Source organism: Sminthopsis crassicaudata, chromosome 4 (assembly GCF_048593235.1).
Source record: "Sminthopsis crassicaudata isolate SCR6 chromosome 4, ASM4859323v1, whole genome shotgun sequence".
NCBI classification, from domain to species: Eukaryota; Metazoa; Chordata; class Mammalia; order Dasyuromorphia; family Dasyuridae; genus Sminthopsis; species Sminthopsis crassicaudata.
In genome coordinates, this window is record NC_133620.1 from 121,482,943 (window position 1) to 121,506,836 (window position 23,894).

The following is a 23,894-nucleotide window of genomic DNA, read 5'->3' on the forward strand; positions in this document are numbered from 1 at the left end:
ATGTCTCATTTAATGGATATGGGATGGTAGCTATGGTAATGAATGGATGTGTCTTTTATTTTTCATTACATCCAGCTCAGTTATGAATGAGAAAGGCTGCAACTAGGACTTCTTTTTAAACAAACTAGGACTTCTCTTTAAACAAAAACAAAAACAGGAAAATTGATGATTTGGGGAAAATACTCTTAAAAGACTTCAGATACATAGATGTGATTACATTGGATGTCAATCACATCATCTTATTTATTTTTCCAGTTTTACCTAGAGGCTAGAGAGGATAAAAGGAGTTAAAGAGAACAAAGATGACTAGGAGTCGAACATCAGCTACCCTCCCATTAGTACTACCAACATAAGGAGAACAGATAGACTGTGAACATGATGAAGAGGATGTTCTAGAATCATGCTCATCTCTTGCGATGTTTGTACTAGGAGAGGCACAGTGATAATTTTCACAACAGACACATTTTCCATCTCACACTCACTGTGAGACAACTTTTGATAATTGTTTCTTAAGTTAAATAAATGGAAGGTCATGCAAGCATTTCTGGGGTGGGATGGATATCAAAGAATAAATGACATAAAAAAAATCTGAGTTGTAAAAATAGAAACCAAAAAACAAATTTGAGGTGCTTGCTTTAAAATTATTTTTAAGTTTAATTTATAAGTATACTGATAAAGAAAGTTGCTTTCAGCAATGGTTTCAATGGTAATGAGATTTTAATTTTTTGTTATTCTTTTCTAATCTTGACTTTCATATCTAGTATCTTTCTAGATATAATAATACCTAGATAATAATTAAAATTTTAAGTACTCTAACTTGTTTGAATTTGTAATGCCTTTCTACCTTAGTGGAATAATTGCTTTAAATAGCTAGTTTAAGTGGGAAATTTCTCTCTTTCCTTTCATTGTCAGAGTTGCTTAAATTTTACTTACAAATCAATTCAATTCCATAAACATGAAGTACTAAACAAAAATGAAAAGACAAGAATGAAAAATAGTCCTTGACCTCAAGGAATTTAGAATCTATTGGTGGAAATATAACATATACAGATAAATAAAAACTAGGCAATTTGAGAAAGAAGAGAGAAATATAACATGTGGGTGGAAAAGTACATCAGAAAAAGTTTCAGATTAGACATGGCATCTGAACTAAGAGTGCAACCAAGCTAAGATTCTAAGAATCAATTAAAGAAGGGAATTCCCAGTATGGGGGAAAGTCAGCAAATAGATACAGAATCAGAATGTAGATAGTGAAGGCAGAACGTATGATAGGGAGAACCAGATTGTTCTGACGAGTTTGTATTTCATTCTAGAGTAATGGGAATCCATTAAAAATTCTTTGGCAGTAAAGTAGGTTTAGAAAGTTTGTTTTATAATATGACATCCACTATTATATGAGGTCTGAACATTACATTCACCAATATCCATAACTTGAAACATCTCTGGTATCTTACATTTCTTGCTCATTAAAGTTCTTTTGAAATTAATGGTTTCCAAGACTGTCTGAAGCTCCATCAGAGATCTTGATGTCTCATATGAAATGATGCAAAGGGAGGTAAGTAAACACAGGAAAACAGTAAACACAATTACTACAATAATGAAAAGGGGGAGAGGAAATTGCAAATTTAAACCTATATGAATACAATACCAAATTTGCTCCCAATGAAAAAATAGGGGAAATGTATCTTTCTCCCTTATTTGCAGAGGCTCTAGTCATAAGTCTATATGCATTGTTTAACATTATATACAAATGTGCTAATTATTTTCTTGAGATTTTCTTTTCATTTTTTTCTTTTCTTCTCTTTTTTGTCTTTAAATACCAAGATCTCTAGGGAGGGCATGAGAAATTGGAAAATTCAGTTGACATCTTAAAAAGATATCAAAACTTTTAAAATAAACTTAAAACATGTAGTACATGAAGAACAAAAAGCAGAGCTCAATAAACTATAGCTATAGGCCTTAGGCTTGGAATTATCTAAATTATAAAAATAAAAGCAAATGCTCTATGGATGTTAGTTTCAGTGGCAAACTTGGTCATAAATAAATGACAATTGGGCTGCTCTGGCCAATGAAAATTATCCCAAGCCTGTTGTCATGATATTTTTCTAACATATAAAATATGGTCAGTAAAAGCACATTCTGCTTCCCTGTATAATTCATGGGGACAAATAGAACCTCTGGCCCAAGGAACATAGTAATTCAATTGTCAAAGAAAGAAGTGACACAGGCCAATCTGGTAACAAGGAGGCATTTGATGGAAAGAGAAATAAGGTAGTATAAAATCTGGTCTATCCTGGAACTAAGAAAACTCATTTCTCTGAAATACTTGTTTTCCTTTATTGGCTTATTACAGTTACTAGAGGTAGATAATAGGGAAAAACCATCTCTACAAGGTTTCTGTGTAGTCTCATCTCTTCTATTTAGCAAAGTAAAGGAAGCAAATCTTTTCCAAATACATTATTTTTTAATAGCAGGTCATTGGCTTCCTGTACTTATAATGGGAAGATTTTCAGTGCTTTCTCTTAAGTGTTCCAACTATTTGGACCTTCTAAACCTGGCACAAAAACTGTCTATTTTTTAAATCCAAAGAGTGAAATATAATTGGGGGGACAGCAATAAAACTAAATAAATAAATGCAATGGCCACAATGGCTATGCAGATAAATGTGAAGTACCTTTCATAAGGATACTTATGCCAAAGGAACTGAGTAAAGAGGAATATTTAGAAGAGTTGGGAAAATCCTGTGTAAAGCATTTGAGTAGACAACAAATTATGGTATAAGTATTTCTAAAACCTTCAAACTTAAACATTTTATTCCGTTTCTAAACTGTGGAGATGTTACCTCTTTCCTTAAAAAAAAATTAAAAGTTACAAATAGAGACTTGGAAAGTATTTGCCAAAGGATAACCATAAAAACAAGTAAAAAATACAACAATTTGGAAAACCTGAGAACATAAATATATACAAATGGTTTCAGGCACATATCATGTAAACTAAGGAATTCTTTTCATATTGAAAGATTTACCTTTGCAATTTCCTCGATAGGCAATTTCCAGCTGAGGATCTTTGCATTTGGCTCGTTGAAATTCACATCGGGATAAAAAAGTCCTTCCATCAGAAGCACAAAGTGATTTCTGAGGGGATCCTGCACAATCCAGGCTACACTCTTTATCTTTATCTTGATCCACTCTCAAAAACTAAGGAAGGGAAAAAATATATTTTGAAAAAACATATAATGATGTAGCAAAGGAGTACAAACAAAAAAACCAAATAAAGTATTAACACATTATCATGGATATCTTTGTACATTTATTTGGAAATGTTTAATTAGCCATGAGCCAGTTGTCTAGATCAATTGTCTCTTAATGTAACAATTGCTATTTTTGCCTTCTATAGCCTCTGCCCCACCTAGAGTTGTGGAACCATGAACCAAGATCAAATGAACACTGAGGCAAAAGGAAAATAGAGGTTCTTGGCTCCTACTCTTCCTCAACCATCTTTGGTGGAGAAGCTAAGAGTGTTGGTGATCTCAGATTGCAAAATACTTTGTCAAAATTTGGTCATGCCATGGATGAAGAATATATGATCTGCCTGGTTATAGCTCTGGTGTCTTTCCCTGTTGAGACACCATAATATTATTTCTCTATATATGTCTTTGCAATGGATCACAGTGGGTCTTGTTCTAATCAGGTGTTAGCCAGGGGTGATTGTCCAAGTAATAACTAAAGATAATGTTGAATTATCTGGGAATATGGGGAAATGATCAATGCCTGCTTAATGTCTCAACAGATCAGTAGTACAAACAGTAGGAATAAAATAAAAGCAGACTTTGAAGTAATCCTATCCAGGATTATGATATTTAGGGATTACCACACCAATGTAGTCCAACTACACTGTTGGCTTCAGTTCTGACTCATCCTGGCATTTGTTCCATCTCCCACCAAAAACTGCTTCATCCTCCTCTCCTTTTCTAGCGGCCCTTTATGTTTTTGTTCCCTATTGGAAAGGAATAATACTCCTTGAGACTAAGGAACATTTTTTTTTCTTTTTGTCTCCTAAATACTAACATAGTTTCTGGAACATGATAAATGATCTATCTAACCACATCTATCCATCTTTCTTTCTTCCTATCATCTATCTATCCATTCATCTATCTACCTAAATATACTTATTCATCTTTATATCTTCATATCTATCTATCTCTTACCCATGAATATAGGGGATGTTTTACTGTTGTCTTTGTGTACATAAATTTTGCCATCACATCTTGTACATAATAGATACCTAACGATCAATAGATATTCCAGATTCTAATGATACGATAAAGTACAAATTAAGAGTAGCTGCCCATGAAATACAATCATTTCTTTGGCATATGGTCCATAGGAGTAGATACTGTCCTCACATCCCATATGGCAATTCCATAAAATGGAAGTAGGAGTGGAAAGTGTACTATTTTTGGCAGAATAGTAGACAGTGCAACATAATTATTGCTGTGGAAATCTTTTTAGTCATTTAAGCCATGAATGTTGACAAAGGGAGAAGTATAAGGCTATGGCTAAAGCCAATAGTATCATAAAGCCCTTACAGATAACCCAGGCCTGTCCTGCTCAGTCACTTCTGGCACAAGGCTAATATTTTGTTTTTTGTTTGTTTTTCAAATTTTTAAACTGCTGGTTCTATATTTCTAAGAAATCCATTCTAAGAAAGTAGCACTTGATATTTTAGAAAAGGTTAAATGGAAATAATTATTATGTTATGAGGCTATAGGAAAAAAAAAGTAGCATTTTCCTTTCATCCCAATCATTCAAAATTAGACAAAGTAAGCACTAATTATTTTAAATAAATTTTGACAAAGAAGAGGAGCTTTAATCCCCCACCCATTTTTTCACTTAAAATAAAATGCATTTTAATTTACTAGCACCAGAGAGCTAATGTTCAGGAGGAAGCAAAAGCACAGAAGTCCTTAAACACATTTTTTTTTTTTTTTTTTTTTTTTTTTTTTTTTAGCATTTGACTGTTTTCTGTATAAGCATTAAGGCATGAAAGGCATGTAGATGCCAAGAGATAATCATTCTCTTGGGTATTGTAAGACAGAAGGAACAGTCCCTTAGAAATTTCATCTACCCACTAAAATATTGCCTCAATCTTACAACTTTTTTTTTTTTTTAACATTGCTTCATTTCCTTCAATTCCAAATATTTGCAAATTGTGATAGATTTGTTCTCAAAACACATAGCTGAATTTAGAGAGTTTAGCATTTCACAAGAGGAAGCAAAGAGAAAACAACAGAAGTTTCAATTTGATCGTACCCCAAATCATAACTCCTTATTTTGAATGAAGATCTGACCTATAAACAGTTCTTTTCTATTTTATTTTTTCTCTTGGTAAAAAAATGTTGTATTTTATTTTATGAATTTAAAAACATTATTCTGTGAAAGAATCCATAGTTTTGCTAGAGGACCAGAGAGATTTATGACACGCATAAAAAGGTTTAGTTCTTTTCTAATTTAGACAGAAGAGGACAACCTAGATCCAGTTCATTTTTGTGCTTAAGCTGTGGTCTATTAGCATTTCCTTAAATCTTAAGTGAGGAAATGCATATGACTTAAGGATAAGACATTGTAATTATCATTTTCTGTAAATGAAAAAAGACAATCTCCACATCTTTTTATTAAAAAAAAATAAAAGTAGCATTCATGAGGTTGGCATTTGACCATAATTCTTGATAATTTAATGGCACAGGAACTAACAATGAAAGTATTATTTTCCAGCAATAAGAGAACACATTATGCACATTTCCCTGTCTTTTAAATAGCAATTCAAGACAGTTCAAGAAAGAAAAGTAATTTTCTAACTAAATTGTTTGCATTTTTAATCCAAGCTATGTCAGAGAAACTGAATTTTTAATGTTCAAGAAAATTCATTCATAAAGGTACATAGCTGAGGGGCCTTGAATGAATCAAAGATAATGGCACTTGCCATCCTCTACCACACTATCCAGCTATCAAATTGTTCTTCCTAAATTGCTAGTCTGATCATGTCACCCTCCTACCTCAACTCCAGTGGCATCCTATTGTCTGCAGAATCAAATATAATATCCTTCATATAAAGACTTTTATAAATATAATAAATATATATATATAGCCTTCTCTACTTTCTCAGTCTTTTTATAACCTTACACGCTTCCACCTTCATTCACATAATCTGCAAACCAATGATATTAATCTTCTTTCTGTTCTTTACACATGGCACTCAATCTCCCAGCTCTATTTCCCCTTTCTCTCCTTCATGCCTAGAACTCTCTTCCTCCTTGTCTCTATAGTTTTCCTAGCTCTTTTCAAAACTCAATTAAAATCCCAACATCTACAAAAAGTATTTCTAATTCTCCCTAATCTTGGTGTCTTCCTTCTGAGATACTCTGTACATATTCTATAAATTCATACTTGTTTGCATCATCTTCCCACCCCACGCCCTCCTTAGTCTGAGAGCTCCTAGAGAGACTTTTGCTTTTTTTGGGAAAATATGCTATATTTCTAGCACTTAATACAGTGCCTGCAACTTATAAGGAAATTAATAAATGATTGTTGACTGAGTTACAAAGTTGAGACCCATTGGAATTGGAATGTCTCCAGATTTTGAAGAAATTCCTAACCAAAATGTTTGCAAATTTATATTTGGCTCTATTTTAAAATATCATTTAAAAAGTTTCAAAGAGTCTCTTTCTTAAACATCATGATAATTATACAATCAATAAATTAATGAATCAAAAACATATGGATTAAATTTCCTATGACATGCATACAGATGAATGGGGGTCAAGTGGGGGGAAAGGGAGAAATATAACTGGAGACTCAACAATATATTCCAAATATCTGACAAATAGGCTAAATATTTAATAAGCATTACCAAATTTGCCCACCTTCTCAGTAGTTTGAACCCAGCCTTTTAATTTAGAAATATAACAGGTCAGGCCAATGTGAGAAAAACTTAGTTGAAAAGCATGAGACTCTACATAGAAATTCAAGGACACAATGACTGATAAAATGATACCCCAGTAGCTAGAAAAGTGATACTATCACTATATTTATCCAACTTAGTCTGAAGAAACAATACACATACATACACACACACACACATACATACATATATACATGGAAAATATGAATCAAGAAGTGATATGTACCCTGGCCATGGATTCAGCTTTGGTGATGTAAGAACTGGTGACTATTTCTGAATGAATGGTTGGGGAAAAGATTTTCTAAAGTTATTTAAAGGGGGAAGGAAGTGATTCCTTCATTTTGAATATTGAGAATTGACATTTCAAAGACCATGATGCAGAACAAAAGGAGGAGAATCAGGAGAACAAGTTAAATATTGTCAAAAAAATTATCAATGAACAACTTTGAAAGTCTTGAGAACTCCAATTGATTCAATGACCAATAGTGACAGAAAAAAAAAGCTCAGTTGGGTCCTCAGGGTCACATAATTCTTAGACCATCCAAAATTAGTCTTTTAGTATTGCTATTCTTAATCAATAACTTTTGTCTGTATACATCATTGTAAGAACTGAATCACATCCATATTAATGTTCTTAGGACAGGGACAGGATGATGGGATTTCATCAGTATAGGTCACTCTGAGATGACAAGGTTCTTCTACCAATGCAAGACAATATCTTCTTAGTAATTTATGCCTTAGAGAGCTTCCTGAAGCACTGAGGTTCAATGACACACGGAGGAGAAATTTGAATCCATGTTTTCCTTGCTCCAAAGGTCTTGTAATCCTTGCTGCCAATAGAGAACTATCTTGCTCCAAAGTGGCAGCAAGGATTACAAGACCTGGATTTTATAAAACCTAAAATTAATTTCACTTATTAGCTATGTTACTCTGGGCAACTAATAGGTCTTTGACATTTCTGTTTTTTAATTTCCTCATTTGTAAAATGGGGAATAATAATAATAGCATCCACTTCTCAGAGTTATTGTGAGGATAAAATGAGATGATATAAGTAAAGTGCTTTATAAGCCTTAAAATACTAAAAACAAACAAACAAAAAAAAAAAAACACAAACTGATAGCTATTCTTATTCTCTCCTAAGTAACACTACTTTAATGTTATTCTTGCTATACATTAAACCAGAGGAGAAAATGAAGTTGAATTTAGTAGAATAACTCACAAGTTATCTTTGAAGAGGCAATAAAAAAGCATGTTAATTACTTCATGAAACCAAATACAATATTATACATTTTTGACCATTTTATTTTTCAGTATTCAAGAGGTCACCATCAAGAGATAGTGGAGAGTGGATAGAAGGCCTGGAATCAGGAAACCTGAGTTCAAATCCAGCCTCAGACACTTACTAGTTATGTGACCCTAAACTAGCCAATTAACCCTGTTTGACTCCTTTTCTTCATCTGTAAAATGAGCTAGAGCAGAAATTGGCAAACCACTCTAGCATCTACTAAGAAAATCCCAACTAGAGTCACAAAGAATCTAACACAGCTGGAACAAGCTGAACAACAATCTTAGGAAGAGAATAAGTAAACATACAACCATAAATTTTAGCTAACAATGTATTAACATTTGGTACATAAACTGGGGGAATGCATAATTTCTTTAAGATCCTAACAATATCTTCCAAACTAACACATTGTATACCTCAAAGGTAAGTCAGTCACTGTAATAGGAAGGTGGTCACTGAAGATCAGTAAAGTCACTTGCATGTCACTTGATTATTATAGATAACTTAGGAGTCTAATTTTTATCATTAAGAATTCATTTGAGAAGAGATGAGAAGACAATGGCTAATGTAAGCACTGAACACTAAAATGAAATTATATTACACAGGAAACAAGGAGTTATATATATAAAATTTTAGAATCCAGCTATCTGCATGGAGTTAGATAAACTGATCAGGAAAAAGTAGATACCAAACCAGAAGGAAACATATAGATGAGAGAAAGCTAAAACAATTTGAATGCGCACTATCGATTTCATGGTGTTGTCTCAGAAGTATTCTCATAAAAAATGAATTCAAACACTACTCCTACTACTTACTAGCTTCATGCAACAAAATCAATGTGCTTATTTTTGTCAATTTCCCACCTGACTCTGGACCCTAGTTTCCTAATCTGTAAAATGAAACATTTGGATTATGTCCTATCTACAATCCTTTCAAATTCTATAATGTTATGTCCTGATGTAATGCTTATCCAAAAAAAGGCAAAATGATCCGTCACTGAGGGAGAACTCAATTTTTCAAGATACCAACATGTTCCACTATTGTATAGTTCTATTTGTTAAAAATCTTTATATGATAACTAAATCTGTGATATGTAATTTTGCTTTGGGGATCCAAGTCTAACAAATCTTATCACTCTTCAAAATGGCCAGTCTTGAAATACTTGAAAACACTTATGACACTGTTGACTTCTTTTTTTTTCCCAGCTAATTCTATTCATCATCCTCATCATCTTCTGCCCTTCCTAAAATATGTGTCCCAAATAAAACACAATATTCTAGATGTGTTCTGACTAGGAATAAGTAACTAGGAATAATTAGTTGTGTGGATCTATATAGAGTCTAGATTTATATACTTATGTGTATAACAAGGGAAGGGCTGAATCATTATCTCCTCCAAACTCTCTATACTGCTGAAGTGATGAAATTGAAATTGAAACTTAACAAAAGGGCCATTTTCTTTCTATCTTTTTTCTTTCTTTTTTTCCTGAGGTTGGGGTTAAGTGACTTGCCCAGGGTCACACAGCTAGGAAGTGCTAAGTGTCTGAGACCAGATTTGAACTTGGATCCTCCTGAATTCAGGGCCGGTGCTCTATCCACTGCACCACCTAGCTGCCCTGAAAGGGCCATTTTCATTATAATATTTCAAGGGTGAACTTCTAAGTCACTAATGCCAAAGGGCAAATTTAATTCATAATATTTCAAAGGTGAATTCCTAAGTCACTGATGTTAAAGGCTAGTTAGATGTTAGATTTTCCTATTCAGGCAGCTCTTCAATACAATGGGCTTTGGATGGTAATCTGTTACTAGGAATGGTCAAACTTAAAATTTGGGAACTTCACTGAAGCAAAAAATGGGAGAGAATTTCATTTCCATAACAGCTAACTGAGAGCCATTTTTCTATTAAATACCATGGTATTACCCCATATGTTTTGCATGAATACAAAAATAGTTTTTTCTCCAAGTTTTTCCCAGCTCTGACCACAGTTTGCTGAAGTTGAAGAACAAGGAAAGGAATACAAGAAAAGCAGGTAACATGAGGGAAAGAACTGTCATCACATCTCTGTTTCTCTCTCTCTCTCTCTCTCTCTCTCTCTCTCTCTCTCTCTCTCTCTGTCTCTCTTGTCTCTCTGTCTCCCTCTCTCTCTCTCTCTTTATATCTTCATATATATTATATATATATATATATATATACACACACACAAATATGACTGTACATTTACACATGTGCATATGTGTAATTTATACATATGTAAATATGTACTTGTATATGCATATGTACACATAAGTGGATGACAGATAGATAGATCGATAGATAGATGGTTCCAAAGACAAAAGTGAGCCAGACGCTTCCCTCAACAAGTTTATTATCTGGATACTTAAGTAAAGCTTCTGGAAATTCACAGACCCGCTTTAAATATGTATTTATACAGTGTGTATAGCCTCTGGTGAAATCTAAAACTGTAAAGTACATTAGAGGTCATCTAGCCAAAAAAATCATCATGGTGACCAATTAAAATTGAATCAAGCCCATCACTTGATATTAGATCACTTGAAACTCACACTGTCTACTTCACAAGGTTGCTATGGGATAAAATATGCTGGGTCAAACCTTTAAAGCAGTGTATGTTATTATCATTACTATTGGCTAGTTATTATGTCTGCTAATTCCATATATTGATTTCAGATGATGAGCCACAAGAAAGAAGCAAAGGAATTAAATTAGTTATTTCCATAGCATGTGAATAATGCTGAAATAAGCTTACTCTCTTAGTTATTCTACTCTTCCTATGTAAAATATAATATCCAAGGGGGTGGTTAAATGTTTTATATCTACAAAGACTTCTAATAAACAGTGTTGCCTTGAAAAATACTCTTTTCTTTAAGAATTTGGAAAGGAAAAGCTAAATGACTCTTATGAAATCCCCCTCCTTTTTTGTCTAAGAAAAAGGGCATTGTTCATGACAACACTTTTTGAAGAGAAAGACAGGGTAAACAAGGGAGGTTTGTGATTTCATTGATAATGAAAACTTCTTCTACAAACACTGTACAATTTGTACTCTTAAAATGTTGCTTGGGATACTGAGAAGATAGATGACGACCAAGGTTACACAGCCATTACATTAAAGACTTGACTTTTTCCTCACTTTGCATCCTGCCTATCCTTTTTCCATTGGGCCATAATGCCTATTTACAAAAGTTTTATTTTATTTTTAGAGAGTTTTGCTGTACTTGTCTTTAACCTACAGTAAGGGTATCATCAGGAGGCAAAATATGTTCTAATGAAATGGGCTCTGGATAAATAGTCAACATATTTTCCTTCAAGCCTCTCTTCTGCCAGTAACTAATTAATTGTGTGATGGCAGGCAGGACATTTCAATGTTATGGACTTCAGTCCTCATTCTTAAAATGAGTCCATAATTATTTCTCCTACTATATTATAGAATTGTTATGGGACAAGACTTTGTAAACTTTAAAAATAATATAAATATGAATTATCAAAATTATATTCTTCCTTTTCTTTCTTTTTTGCAATTTCACAGATAAAGAGAAAATTGAACACAGAAAATTAAACTTTCTCTATCCACATGGATCAGCAACTATCTGCAACTGAGAATCTTAGAAAACGACCTGAAACACTAAAAGTTGGCATGTCTTGCCAATAATCACAATGTCCATAGAAATAGGGCTTGACCCCAGTCTTTCCTGATGTTAAACAGGCTGTCAGTGTATTATAACTAATAAATCATCATCAAGTATCTAGTTGATCTCTAAGTTCTAGTTCTATAATTTTGAGTATTAGGAATTTAGTAAACAAAATATCAAGTTAAAAGAATTAAAGTTTCATACAGCTTTCCCCAATGTATAGCAAGTTTCCATACCATTTATAGCTATTATAACACCTCATAGGTGCCAGGTATGGATGAAATAAGAGTTCAGTTAATATGTGCTATTTATTTGCTTGATTGATAGGTAGCGATTTAATCTGATTCCATTTTTAGCTTTTAGAAGGCTAGGAATTTTCTGAGTCTTCGTGGATAATAAAAAATCTTGGCTACTATATATAGAAATTGAAGTAGGGTAACCACAATGAAATTGGGCAGAAGAAATACTTTAAGGAAGTACTAGAGCCCAGCTTCAAATGATGTGGGAAAGATGTGGAATGCAAATGTATGAGCTGATCTCATCACATGCATCTTTTGGAAATAAGAGTAGCTTAATTGATGTTAAGGTATCATATGGTAGCTAGGAAGGAAGTCACAGATGGAACCAGGGCACAAAAAGAATGGTAACAGGTATAGACTAGAGGTATTTTGCATGTGCATCAAGGAAATGATATAGGGTAAGAGTCTGTGTTCACATTCTGAATCACTCTCTCAAACTATATAGAAATTATCTACAACATTATATTTGAGCATAGAAAAAATATCCATATGTTAAATGGTTTCATATATATATATATATATATATATATATATATATATATATACATATACATATACAGAGAGAGAGAGAGAGAGAGAGAGAGAGAGAGAGAGAGAGAGAGAGAGAGAGAGAGAGAGAGAGAGAGAGAGAGAGAGAGAGAGACTTAAAATGACAAATAGTTAAGATTTTATCTGGTCCTAAGGCAATAGAAGGCAACTGGAGTTAGAGAAACAGTGGAGTAGCATAGGAAAGCTTGCACTTTAGGAACATCGATTCTGGCATATTTGGAGGATGTATTGGAGTAAGGAAAGATTTGAGGGAGGGGAAAATTAATAAGTGGTTTCTGCAATTGTCCAGATAAGAAATAATGACAGCCTGAACTGAGTAGTTCAGGATAGATATAAGGATGTGGAAGAGGAAGAATAGATAAAACTTGTCAATTATTGGCTATGTGGGGTAAGAAAGAATGTAAAGCCAAGGCTGTGAACAAGGGAAACTTTGGGGAAATGGTGGCAAACTCAATAGAAATAGAGATGCTTTGATTAATGTGGATTTGGGAGCAGAGTGAATAATGAATTTTACTTTGGACATGCTGAGTTGCAATGCCTATAAACTATCTAGTTCTAAATAACTAGGAGGCAGTTGGTGATGCAGATCTGGAGCTTAGGAGGAGAGAGAGAGAGAGAGAGAGAGAGAGAGAGAGAGAGAGAGAGAGAGAGAGAGAGAGAGAGAGAGAGAGAGAGAGAGAGAGAGATACAGAGACACAGAGACAGAAAGCGACAGAGAGAGAGACAGGGACAGAGAGATAGAGAAAAAGACAGCAACAAAGAGAAGGAGGGAGAGGAAGGGAGAGAGTCCAGGATAGTTTTGGTGTACATTCCTTGTTAGGGAATATGGTATGAATTTTAAAAGGAGACAGAAGAGTACATATATAATATTGTGTATAAATGCATATGTATATTGACTCATTGAGTGTATATATTATGTATATATGTAATCTCTACATGTGCATACATACTTGTTTATTTATGAGGCAATTAGAGTTAAGTGACTTTTCTAAATTCACACAACTAGAAAGTGTTAAGTGTCAGAGGCTGAATTTGAACTCAGGTCCTCAGGGCTAGTGCTCTAGCCACTGTGCCATAAAGTTGCCCCTATATATGCATGTATACTTGCACGATTTCTCTAAATCTCTGTGGATTGAAATTGTAATAAATATATATTTATTACATTAAATATATTCTATATGTTTTCTCTATCTCTGTCTCTCTCTCTCTTGTTTTCTCTTTCCCTCTCCCTCTCCTTCTCTCCTCCCTCTCTCTCTCTATCTCCTCCCTGCCTCTCTCTCCTCCCCTTCTCTCTCCTTCTTCCCATTGTTCTCTCTCCCTCCCAAGAAAGGTTGGAATAATGACAACTGCATTACAAAGGAAATTCTCATTCAGCTAGAGCTCACATTAGATAGCTTCTGAAGCACCTTTCAGATTTCTGGCAAAGGCCAGTTTTGAAGCATAGTCCACTGAAAAGTGTGTGCATATGTAAGCATATTTACATTCATACATGAAAAGAATCTGTTGGCATGGCTACATATCCCACACATACATATATTACAAAAATATGTATAGGTATATGTGTATATTATGTATATGTGTATGTGTGGTGGCTATCCCAAGTCTTAGTTCCATTTTGAATTATAATAGTTTAAAACTACACTAAGATATTTGGAACACTTTGTACATATATACATTTAACTATGTTTCTATAAGCACATATAAATAAATAGTTTAATAGTGGTATAGGGAGCATAATGAAAAGTATGCTGACTCTGGAATCAAAACACAGAAATTCAAATACCCTTTCTGACGCTTATTACCTATATGATCATGGGCAAATCACTTAACCCTCTCTGTCATCTGTATAATAGATTGGACTGAATAGCTTCTATGGTCCTTTCCAACACTGATCTTATAAAAAGGAACTAAGAAGGGAAGGAAGGAGATTGAAACCTGCTTCCTCTATTGTAAATGACAATCATCCCCAAGATTCATCTGATTATGATGCTTACCATCTAATTATGAATTGATCTTCTGCTTTTGATTTCATCTTATACAGTCTTTAATTATTTATCAAATTAGTTTATCTTAGATTATAAGCTCCCTTGATCATAGTCATTAAATAAATAGAATTAAAAGATAATGAAATATGTTTTGATGATGATGACTATGATGATAAGTAAAACTACTGCTTTCTAGAAGCTTACTGGGGCATGAAAAGACTTTTCCTATCTCAGTTTAAATTAAGTAGTAGGTAGAATTATTAAACTTCTGCCAAAGGAAAAAATAGTAGGGATGTCTGGGGTGGGGGGAGATTATTAAGATTACCTTCTCTTCTATCAAAATAGGTAAGGAGGAATTGTTCACACTTTAAAAGATTACATGGTAGCCCTGGTGGATAGATATGCCAATCTTATTTTCACTTCGTAAAATGGTATTAGAGATTGAATATATCAGACATGAATGAACTTTTATCTCTGAATAAGAAACAGATTGTCTCCAGTGAAAGTATGTACATACTTTAAGACATTCTCTTTCCTCCCCAAATAGCTCTCTACTATTATTATCCAGTCCTGTTTTTCCTCAGTTGTAGGTTCTTGAGAGACATTCACGTTATTCTAAAATGTCTACCACATTCCTCCAGTCTTTTTTTGAAGTCCTCATGATACCCTCTATACACCTTTCATTTTACAATGTTCTGGAACAAATTTTGAGAATATTGATTGGATTGGAGGATTTCAGAATGTTTGAATTCCTAGTTGCCAATAGAAAGAAATAATATTAAAATATTATATTTTATTCAGATCATAACTAATATTTTAACCTGTTCTCAGGCAAATATTAAATATGTAATAGGAACTCAATATATGCCTAAATAGATTAGTGCACTTACATTAGTTCTGTTGAATGTGATGTCTAGCTGAAGATAATTCAGTCATGCTTAGAGAGCAAAAAAGCATTTGAGTTAATTCTGGTCCCTCCATTAAAGCATGACATCTGAGGTATTGGGAAAACATAAGAACATCAAATAAGTTCATCAAATAGTTGAAGTAAACAAAAGTCACAGGAAAGAAGAGTTAAAGGTGAGAAGCAGAAAAACTTTCATTCCTCTACATATATATATATACATCCACTTAAACACATTAAGTGCTAGTCACTATGCTGTTATTAGAGAGAAAATGACAGAAATATGCTTCTCTCAGTCTTTATAGACTTTATGTTCTAAAAGAGGAAGACAACATGCTTAAGTATAAACAAAATATTTTTAAAATACAAGATAACATTATGGGAAAAGGCATGATAAGCTAGAACAGAGAACAAGAAAGATAGATACTGAAGTAAACAAGGAACTGCAAAAGAAGGAGAGAAAGAATATATTCTAATAACATAAAGGCATGGGATAGTTAGATAGGTTGTTGAGCAAGAGAAATAGCAAAGATGCCAGTTTTGTTTGACCACAGAGTGAGCAGAAGGGGATGGGGCACAATTATGAGGTGACAAATTCGAAAAAGTTCAGGTTTGATCTTAAAGACTGTAAGCAGCCATTAGAGTTTACTAAAAAGTATTTAGGGGAGCGAGTCCTGAAAGAAGTACTCAGGGTCAGGCTTTACTTTCCCAGTCAAAGCAAAAGATGATAAGGGTCTGAACTAAGTTGGGAGTAAAATACCATGTGGTCTTCAAACTTAAATGAAGAAAGTTAAGTCCTAGAGAGGCATAGGGCACCTAAATGTAATCTGGAAAGAGTTCAATTAGAGCAGAAAATAATGTAGCACAGACAGCAAACCAACTATAGTGATCACATGGCTTTCAATTAGATAATTCAATGGTCTTAATTTTTTTTAATTTTTTTTACTTCTATAATCAGATAGATGACTTAAGCATAAAAAAGCTTTCTAGTATTCATTTCCAAACATCGAAACAGGAAGGGAATCTCTTAATTAGATTACAGATGTAAGAGTGGTATTCCTTAACTTTTATAACTTTATTATTTATTATTATTTATAACTTTATTAACTTAGTAATAGACTGTATATATATATATACATACATATATACATATATATATATATATATACATATATATATATATATTTTTTTTTTTTTCTATCTGAGTTGATGAAGAAAGAGGACACTGGAGTTACTCCAAGGTTCTCTGACTTGTTCAGAGTCACACAATTAGTAAATGTCTAAGGCCAGATTTTAATTCACATAGATGAATCCAGACTTAGCACTCTATCCATTGTACCACCTACTCTCAGACACTTACTAGCTAGGAGATTCTGGGCAAGTCACTCAATCCGTTTTACCTCAGTTTCTCCATCTATAAAGTGAGATGGAGAAGAAAGTGGCAAATTAACTCCAGTGTCTTTACCAAGAAAAACTCAAATGAAGTTCTGGTGAATTGGACACTACTGAACACTTGAGAAGCCACTAAGGTAAACATCAATTGCCATTATCTGAGCTGGATTTTATCCAGATTTCTGACCTGGATTTTATCTAACTGTGTGACTCTGGATGAGCTACTTAGCCCTTAGGGACAATTTTCTCATCTGATAAAGTAAAGCATTGGACTAGATAGCCTCTAAGGTTTCCTTCCTCCCAATTTTGACTCTATGAACTTATGATCCCATTTCCCTAGTACTTAGAAATCCAGAAACAAAGTTCCTTTTGTCATTTCACCCTCTATTGCATGAAGCTCGATGCCAGCTCCTATTTCAGCACAATCAAGAAGAAGAAAATGCTCAATGACTCATTTTTCCCTCTTTTCTTGGTTTATATAACCCTAATAGATTCTTCACATTTTTAGCATACTTTGTTTACATTTTAAGATAGCTAGGGAAGCAAGTCTTTCAAAGAGAATTTCTTTCATGGGTCTTTGAGATGGAACATCTGAATCCCTTGATGCTCTCACATCACTGTGCAGAATTATCTTGATTACTAAAATGTGCAAATACAATTTCAGAGATAGTTAGAAACCATTCTAGAAAGCTAGCATATAGTACACATAAGCTGATTCTGTAATGCATCATCTGACACCTCTTAAGAATATTAGGGCAGGTTTTTTTTTTTTACCTTTTTTTTTCTCTCAGGTACAAAAACAATAATAATTCTGAACTATGCTGTCAGCATCCTTTATCCTTTTAATGTTTTTACATCAACCAAAAAATATTCTAGTATCTAAATGAACACAATATAATCCACTCATAAATTTTAAGCATATTTAAAAAACAAATATACTCAAAACTTATAAACTGCTATGCTATAAAAATCAATTGTAAGTCACTTGTATGAAATGCAGAATATATTTTCCCATAAAAACAGCATTTTAAATTGTAGTTAGCCCATACAATCTATTAAACTATAATACTGAACATTCAGAGAACAATAGTAAAAATTGTTGCAATATTCCAAATAAAATGAAGCAAAACAAAATCAAATTGAATAAGAAACCATTTCATATTTATCTTTAATAGTGACACTTTTATGACATATAAATAAAAAATAAATGGTATCTCACAGAGAAAAGGCCTTCTGGTCACTTTTATGGATTTAGACATTGTCCATCTTCTTTGGGTTGAATTTCACTTTTTAAAATAAAATTGTAGTACAGTATCACTATGATGCTTACCATTTCAATGCAATACACACTTATTAAGCTCTTTCTACATGGCAAGTATTGTGCAAGAAGAGGAGGATTTATCTTCAAGAAGAGGAGAAAGGGAAAAAGCATTTATATCATGTCTACTATGTGTCAGTCACTATGTTAAGTACTTTACATATACTATCTTAAGTAATTCTCACAACAAACCTGGCAATTAGATGTAATTATTTTCCCTTTTTATAGTTAAGGAAACTGAGGCGGGGATTTATGTGATTTGACCAGGATCACATAACTACTGAGTCCTCTATTTAAAATCAGATCTTCTTGATTTGGAGGGCTCACAAATAGAACAGAAAGAAGGAAGTAGTTTCCTGAAGTAACAGGATAATACTATTATAAGATTGGAAGAGCAAAGAGATTGTTTGAGTTGGAATTAACTAAATTATGAACAATGAAAAACCAAGGGAGAAAAAGATGATTGTGTAGATAGGAACCATCTGATATGGTGAGGGGTTAAGGGAGAAATTGAAAGGGAATAGATGATGGTTGGGCACTCAGTTCATTTCACTTTACTGAAACCACTGAGGTTCTCATAACACCATTAAAAACAATTAGATTTTATAGAAAAAGAAACTACATCAGAAAGAAAATTGCAAGGACAACAAAAACATTTGCAGGAAATCTCAAAGAGAAGGGGCTTGGAAATTTTTGTGTCACAAACCTCTATGGCAGTTTAGTGAAATCTAGCATTTTTAAATGCATAAAATTGAACACATTATTTTTTTACATTTTTTATTAATTTTATAATTATAACATTTTTTTATGCATGGATAATTTTTTACAACATTATCCCTTGTACTCCCTTCTGTTCCGAATTTTCCCCTCCTTCCCTCCACCCCCTCCCCTAGATGGCAGGCATTCCCATACATGTTAAATATGTTATAGTATATCCTAGATACAATTTATGTATGCAGAACCGAATTTTTTTGTTGCACAGGAAGAATTGGATTCAGAAGGTAAAAATAACCTGGGAAGAAAACAAAAATGCAAACAGCTTACACTCATTTCCCAGTGTTCCTTCTCTGGGTGTAGCTGATTCTGTCCATCATTGATCAATTGGATCTGAATTAGATCTTCTCTTTGTTGAAGATATCCACTTCCATCAGAATACATCCTCATACAGTATTGTTGTTGAAGTGTATAATGATCTCCTGGTTCTGCTCATTTCGCTCAGCATCAGTTCATGTAAGTCTCTCCAAGCCTCTCTGTATTCATCCTGCTGGTCATTTCTTACAGAACAATAATATTCCATAATATTCATATGTCATAATTTACCCAACCATTCCCCAATTAATGAGCATCTATTCATTCTACAGTTCCTAGCCACTACAAAAAGGGCTGCCACAAATATTTTGGCAATACAGGTCCCTTTCCCTTCTTTAGTATTTCTTTGGGATATAATCCCAGTAGTAGCATTGTTGGATCTAAGGGTATGCATAGTTTGATAAATTTGGGGGCATAATTTCAGATTGCTCTCCAGAATGGTTGGATTCTTACACAACTCCACCAACAATGCATCAGTGTCCCAGTTTTCCCACATCCCCTCCAACATTTATCATTATTTGTTCCTGTCATCTTAGCCAAAATCTGACAGGTGTGTAGTGGTATCTCAGAGTTGTCTTACTTTGTATTTCTCTGATCAATAGTGATTTGTAACACTCTTTCATATGAGTGGAAATAGTTTCAATTTCATCATTTGAAAATTGTCTGTTCATATCCTTTGACCATTTATCAATTGGAGAATGGTTTGGTTTCCTATAAATCAGGTTCAGTTCTCTATATATTTTGGAAATGAGACCTTTGTCAGAACCTTTACTTTTAAAAATATTTTTCCAATGTGTTACTTCCCTTCTAATCTTGTTTGCATTAGTTTTGTTTGTAAAAAAGCTTTTTAATTTGATGTAATCAAAATTTTCTATTTTCTACAATGATCTCTAGTTTTCCTTTAATCACAAATTCCTTCCTCCTCCACAAGTCTGAGAGGTAAACTATCCTATGTTCCTCTAATTTATTTATGATCTCATTCTTTATGCCTAAATCATGGACACATTTTGATTTTATCTTGGTATGTGGTGTTAAATGTTGATCCATGCCTAATTTCTGCCATACTAATTTCCAGTTTTCCCAGCAGTTTTTGTCAAATAATGAATTCTTATCCCAAAAGTTGGGATCTTTGGGTTTGTCAAACACTAGATTGTTATAGTTGCTCATTATTTTGGCCTGTGAACCTAGCCTATTCCACTGATCAATTAGTCTATTGCTTAGCCAATACCAAATGGTTTTGGTAACTGCTGATATAGTTTTAGATCAGGTACAGCTAGGCCACCTTCATTTGATTTTTTTTTCATTAATTCACTTGAAATTCTCGACCTTTTGTTCTTCTATATGAATTTTGTTTTTATTTTTTCTAGGTCATTAAAATAGTTTCTTGGGAGTCTGATTGGTATAGCACTAAATAAATAGATTAGTTTAAGGGAGTATTGTCATCTTTATTGTATTTGCTCAGACTATCCAAGAGCACTTAATGTCTTTCCAATTATTTAAATCTGGCTTTATTTTTGTGGCAAGTGTTCTGTAATTTTGCTCATATAATTCCTGACTTTCCTTTGGTAGACAGATTCCCAAATATTTTATACTATCAACAGTTATTTTGAATGGAATGGAATGGAATTCTCTTTGTATCTCTTGCTGTTGGGTTGTGTTGGTAATGTATAAAAGTGCTGAGGATTTATGTGAATTTATTTTGTATCTTACAACTTTGCTGAAGTTGTGAATTATTTCTAATAGCTTTTTAGTAGAATCTTTGGGGTTCTCTAAGTATACTATCATATCATTTGGAAAGAGTGATAGTTTGGTTTCCTCATTACCTACTCTAATTCCTTTAATCTCTTTCTCGACTCTTATTGACGAGGCTAGCATTCTAATACAATATTGAATAGTAATGATGATAGTGGGCAACCTTGTTTCACTCCTGATCTTACTGGGAAAGGCTCCAGTTTATTGCCATTACATATGATGTTTACTGATGGTTTTAAATATATGCTCCTGATTATTTTAAGGAATAGTCCATTTATTCTTATATTCTCAAGTATTTTTAGTAGGAATGGATGTTGGATTTTGTCAAATGCTTTTTCTGCATCTATTGAGATGATCATATAGTTTTTGTTAATTTAGTTATTGATATAGTCAATTATGCTAATAGTTTTCCTAATATTGAACCAGCCCTGCATTCCTGGTATAAATCCCACTTGGTCATAGTGTATTATCCTAGGAATGATTTTCTGTAGTCTTTTTGCTAATATTTTATTTAAGATTTTAGCATCAATATTCATTAGGGAAATACATAGTTTATAAAAGAATTATTATAATATATTGAAGCAGTTATCAAATAACATTGAAATAGCTATATGGGTGGATGGGTGAGTTCATGGACCCCAATTTCAGAATACATTTTGCAGATTGGGAGTTTGAAACTCTAGTAATATTTTTATTGTATTTTAAGAAATAACTAGTGAAAGAGCATCATAATATATAAAGGTGTGTATATAATAAGCAAGTATATTTTGTATGGTAAAGCTTATAATTCATATTTTATACATATTATACCTAAATCTTTCTGCCTTTGTGGTCTGGAAGTGATCTTCATTTCTCAGAGGTTATGTTAGCAGATCACAAGCTCTATGAGATACTACCAAGTTGTAACAACTTAGGATAAAGATTTATAATAACTGTTCTCCAAAGAGCAATCAAAATTTTACATATGACTGGATATCAGCTGATTAATTTTATTTAGCCAGATCATAAAGCAGATCATGAAGACTTTCAACCAAGGCATGGAAGAGTATAATCCATATTCAGGAGAGGCAGAATTTCTTCTGTTGAATTCACAGTCCTCTTAATGCCTACAAATAACTATTTAGTTATACCATAGTGAGAAGAATATTGAATCTGCCTTAAGAATAGGTCTAGAGAAGCTATTCAAAAGAAGTAATAAGAAATATTGTTAACTTTTCTGTTCAACAGAAAATAATCATGGTCATTGTCAATGATCTAGGAAAGAAAGAAGGTAACATGACATAGTGAAAATGGTACTGCATTTGAAGTCAGAAAACCTGAGTTTATCACTTATTACTTGTATGATGATGAATATGTTTCTTAATCTCATTGGACCTAAGTTTTTTCCTCTGTAATATAAGAAGGTTGAACTAATCCCTTGCATCCCCTAAATTCCTTTCCAACTATAGATATATAAACCTAAGTAGAGATGATTACATTTTCCACACTCAAGTTTTTGGGAGGTTCATACTAGCAAACATCTCCAAACTATAATTTTGAGTTGAATATGGCACATTTTAGTAACATATAACATTTGTTCTCATAACATATTAGAGGAAGAACTAGTGACTTACAATATGTACTTATTTATTGCACATATTCATTAATTCCTCCAGGAAGGTACAAGTCTAGATGGAGGAGAAAATTGTTAGTATCTAGAAAATAACTGCATCCTCCCTTGCCTCATGGCTTCTGATGGCTGAGAGAAACATTCACTGAGTATAGCTGAAGCACTCTTTTTTTCTCCTCCATTTTAGTAATGCATATAGGAGAAGTAGCCAGATAAAAGCATAATATCTACTACTTTCTCTCATTTCCATGATGAAATATAAAATCCTTTGTTTGGTATTCAAAGTCATTCATATGCTAGACGTCTCTTAAATTTCCATTGTTCTGAAAACTTAATCGCATATACTCTGCAATTCAGTGACCTCCATATTGTTTCTCAGACAGACAAACTATTTCCCAATTCCAGGATTTTTCATTGATTGCCTGTTCCATTCCTCCTGCTGTACAGAATGCTCTCTGTCCTTATATCTCCTCCTGATTTTCCTGGCTTCCAATTCCTAGACAAAAATCCCACCTTCCCCAAGAAGGCTTTTCTGATCTACTTTAATACTAATGACTTCTCCCTGTTGATTATCTCTAATATGTGGGCATGCAGGTGTGTATGTATTCCTGTTTATGCATAGTTTTTTGCCTGTAGTCTCCCTCCTTGGTCTGTGAACTCCTTAAGAGTAAGGACTACCTTTTGCCTTACTTTGTATCTCTAGTGCTTAGCACAATGCCTGCACATTTAAAAAACACTTATTGTTATATTGGACCATAGAGTGACTGATATCTTACCATTTCCGTATTTGCCTATATTTTGGGGGAGGAAATGAGAATGTAGGAAGATTCATAATATATCACTTTGGAGAAGGAAATGGTTATCTTCTCAATTTTCAATAGTTCCAAATATACTTTCCCCAGTTCAACTAGTCTTCAGAGCAGTGCTACTAATAAGGATCTCCCTGAAAGAAAAATGGAGCAGCTCTTTTTAACATCAATTTAAAATCTATTTTTCATATTATTCCAATGAGGGAATAGAGGAATTCATATTCAGTTATATCCATTTATCAAAAAATAGGCAGCTAAATTTGCTTATTCTATTGAAGTCCTTGAGCTAAAGGCCAAAA

At 33.3% G+C, this 23,894-nt stretch overlaps 1 protein-coding gene across 4 annotated transcripts in view; it reads right to left on the minus strand.

The window, feature by feature from the left end:
• The window catches only part of SMOC2 (SPARC related modular calcium binding 2), a 254,794-nt gene that overhangs the window by 179,929 nt on the left and 50,971 nt on the right, over positions 1 to 23,894 (minus strand). For all 4 annotated transcript variants that reach the window (XM_074309298.1, XM_074309297.1, XM_074309296.1 and 1 more), the window contains exon 2: positions 3,026 to 3,197. In XM_074309298.1, coding sequence (XP_074165399.1) covers positions 3,026 to 3,197 — 172 coding nt within the window. The remainder of the gene's footprint in view (positions 1 to 3,025; positions 3,198 to 23,894) is intronic.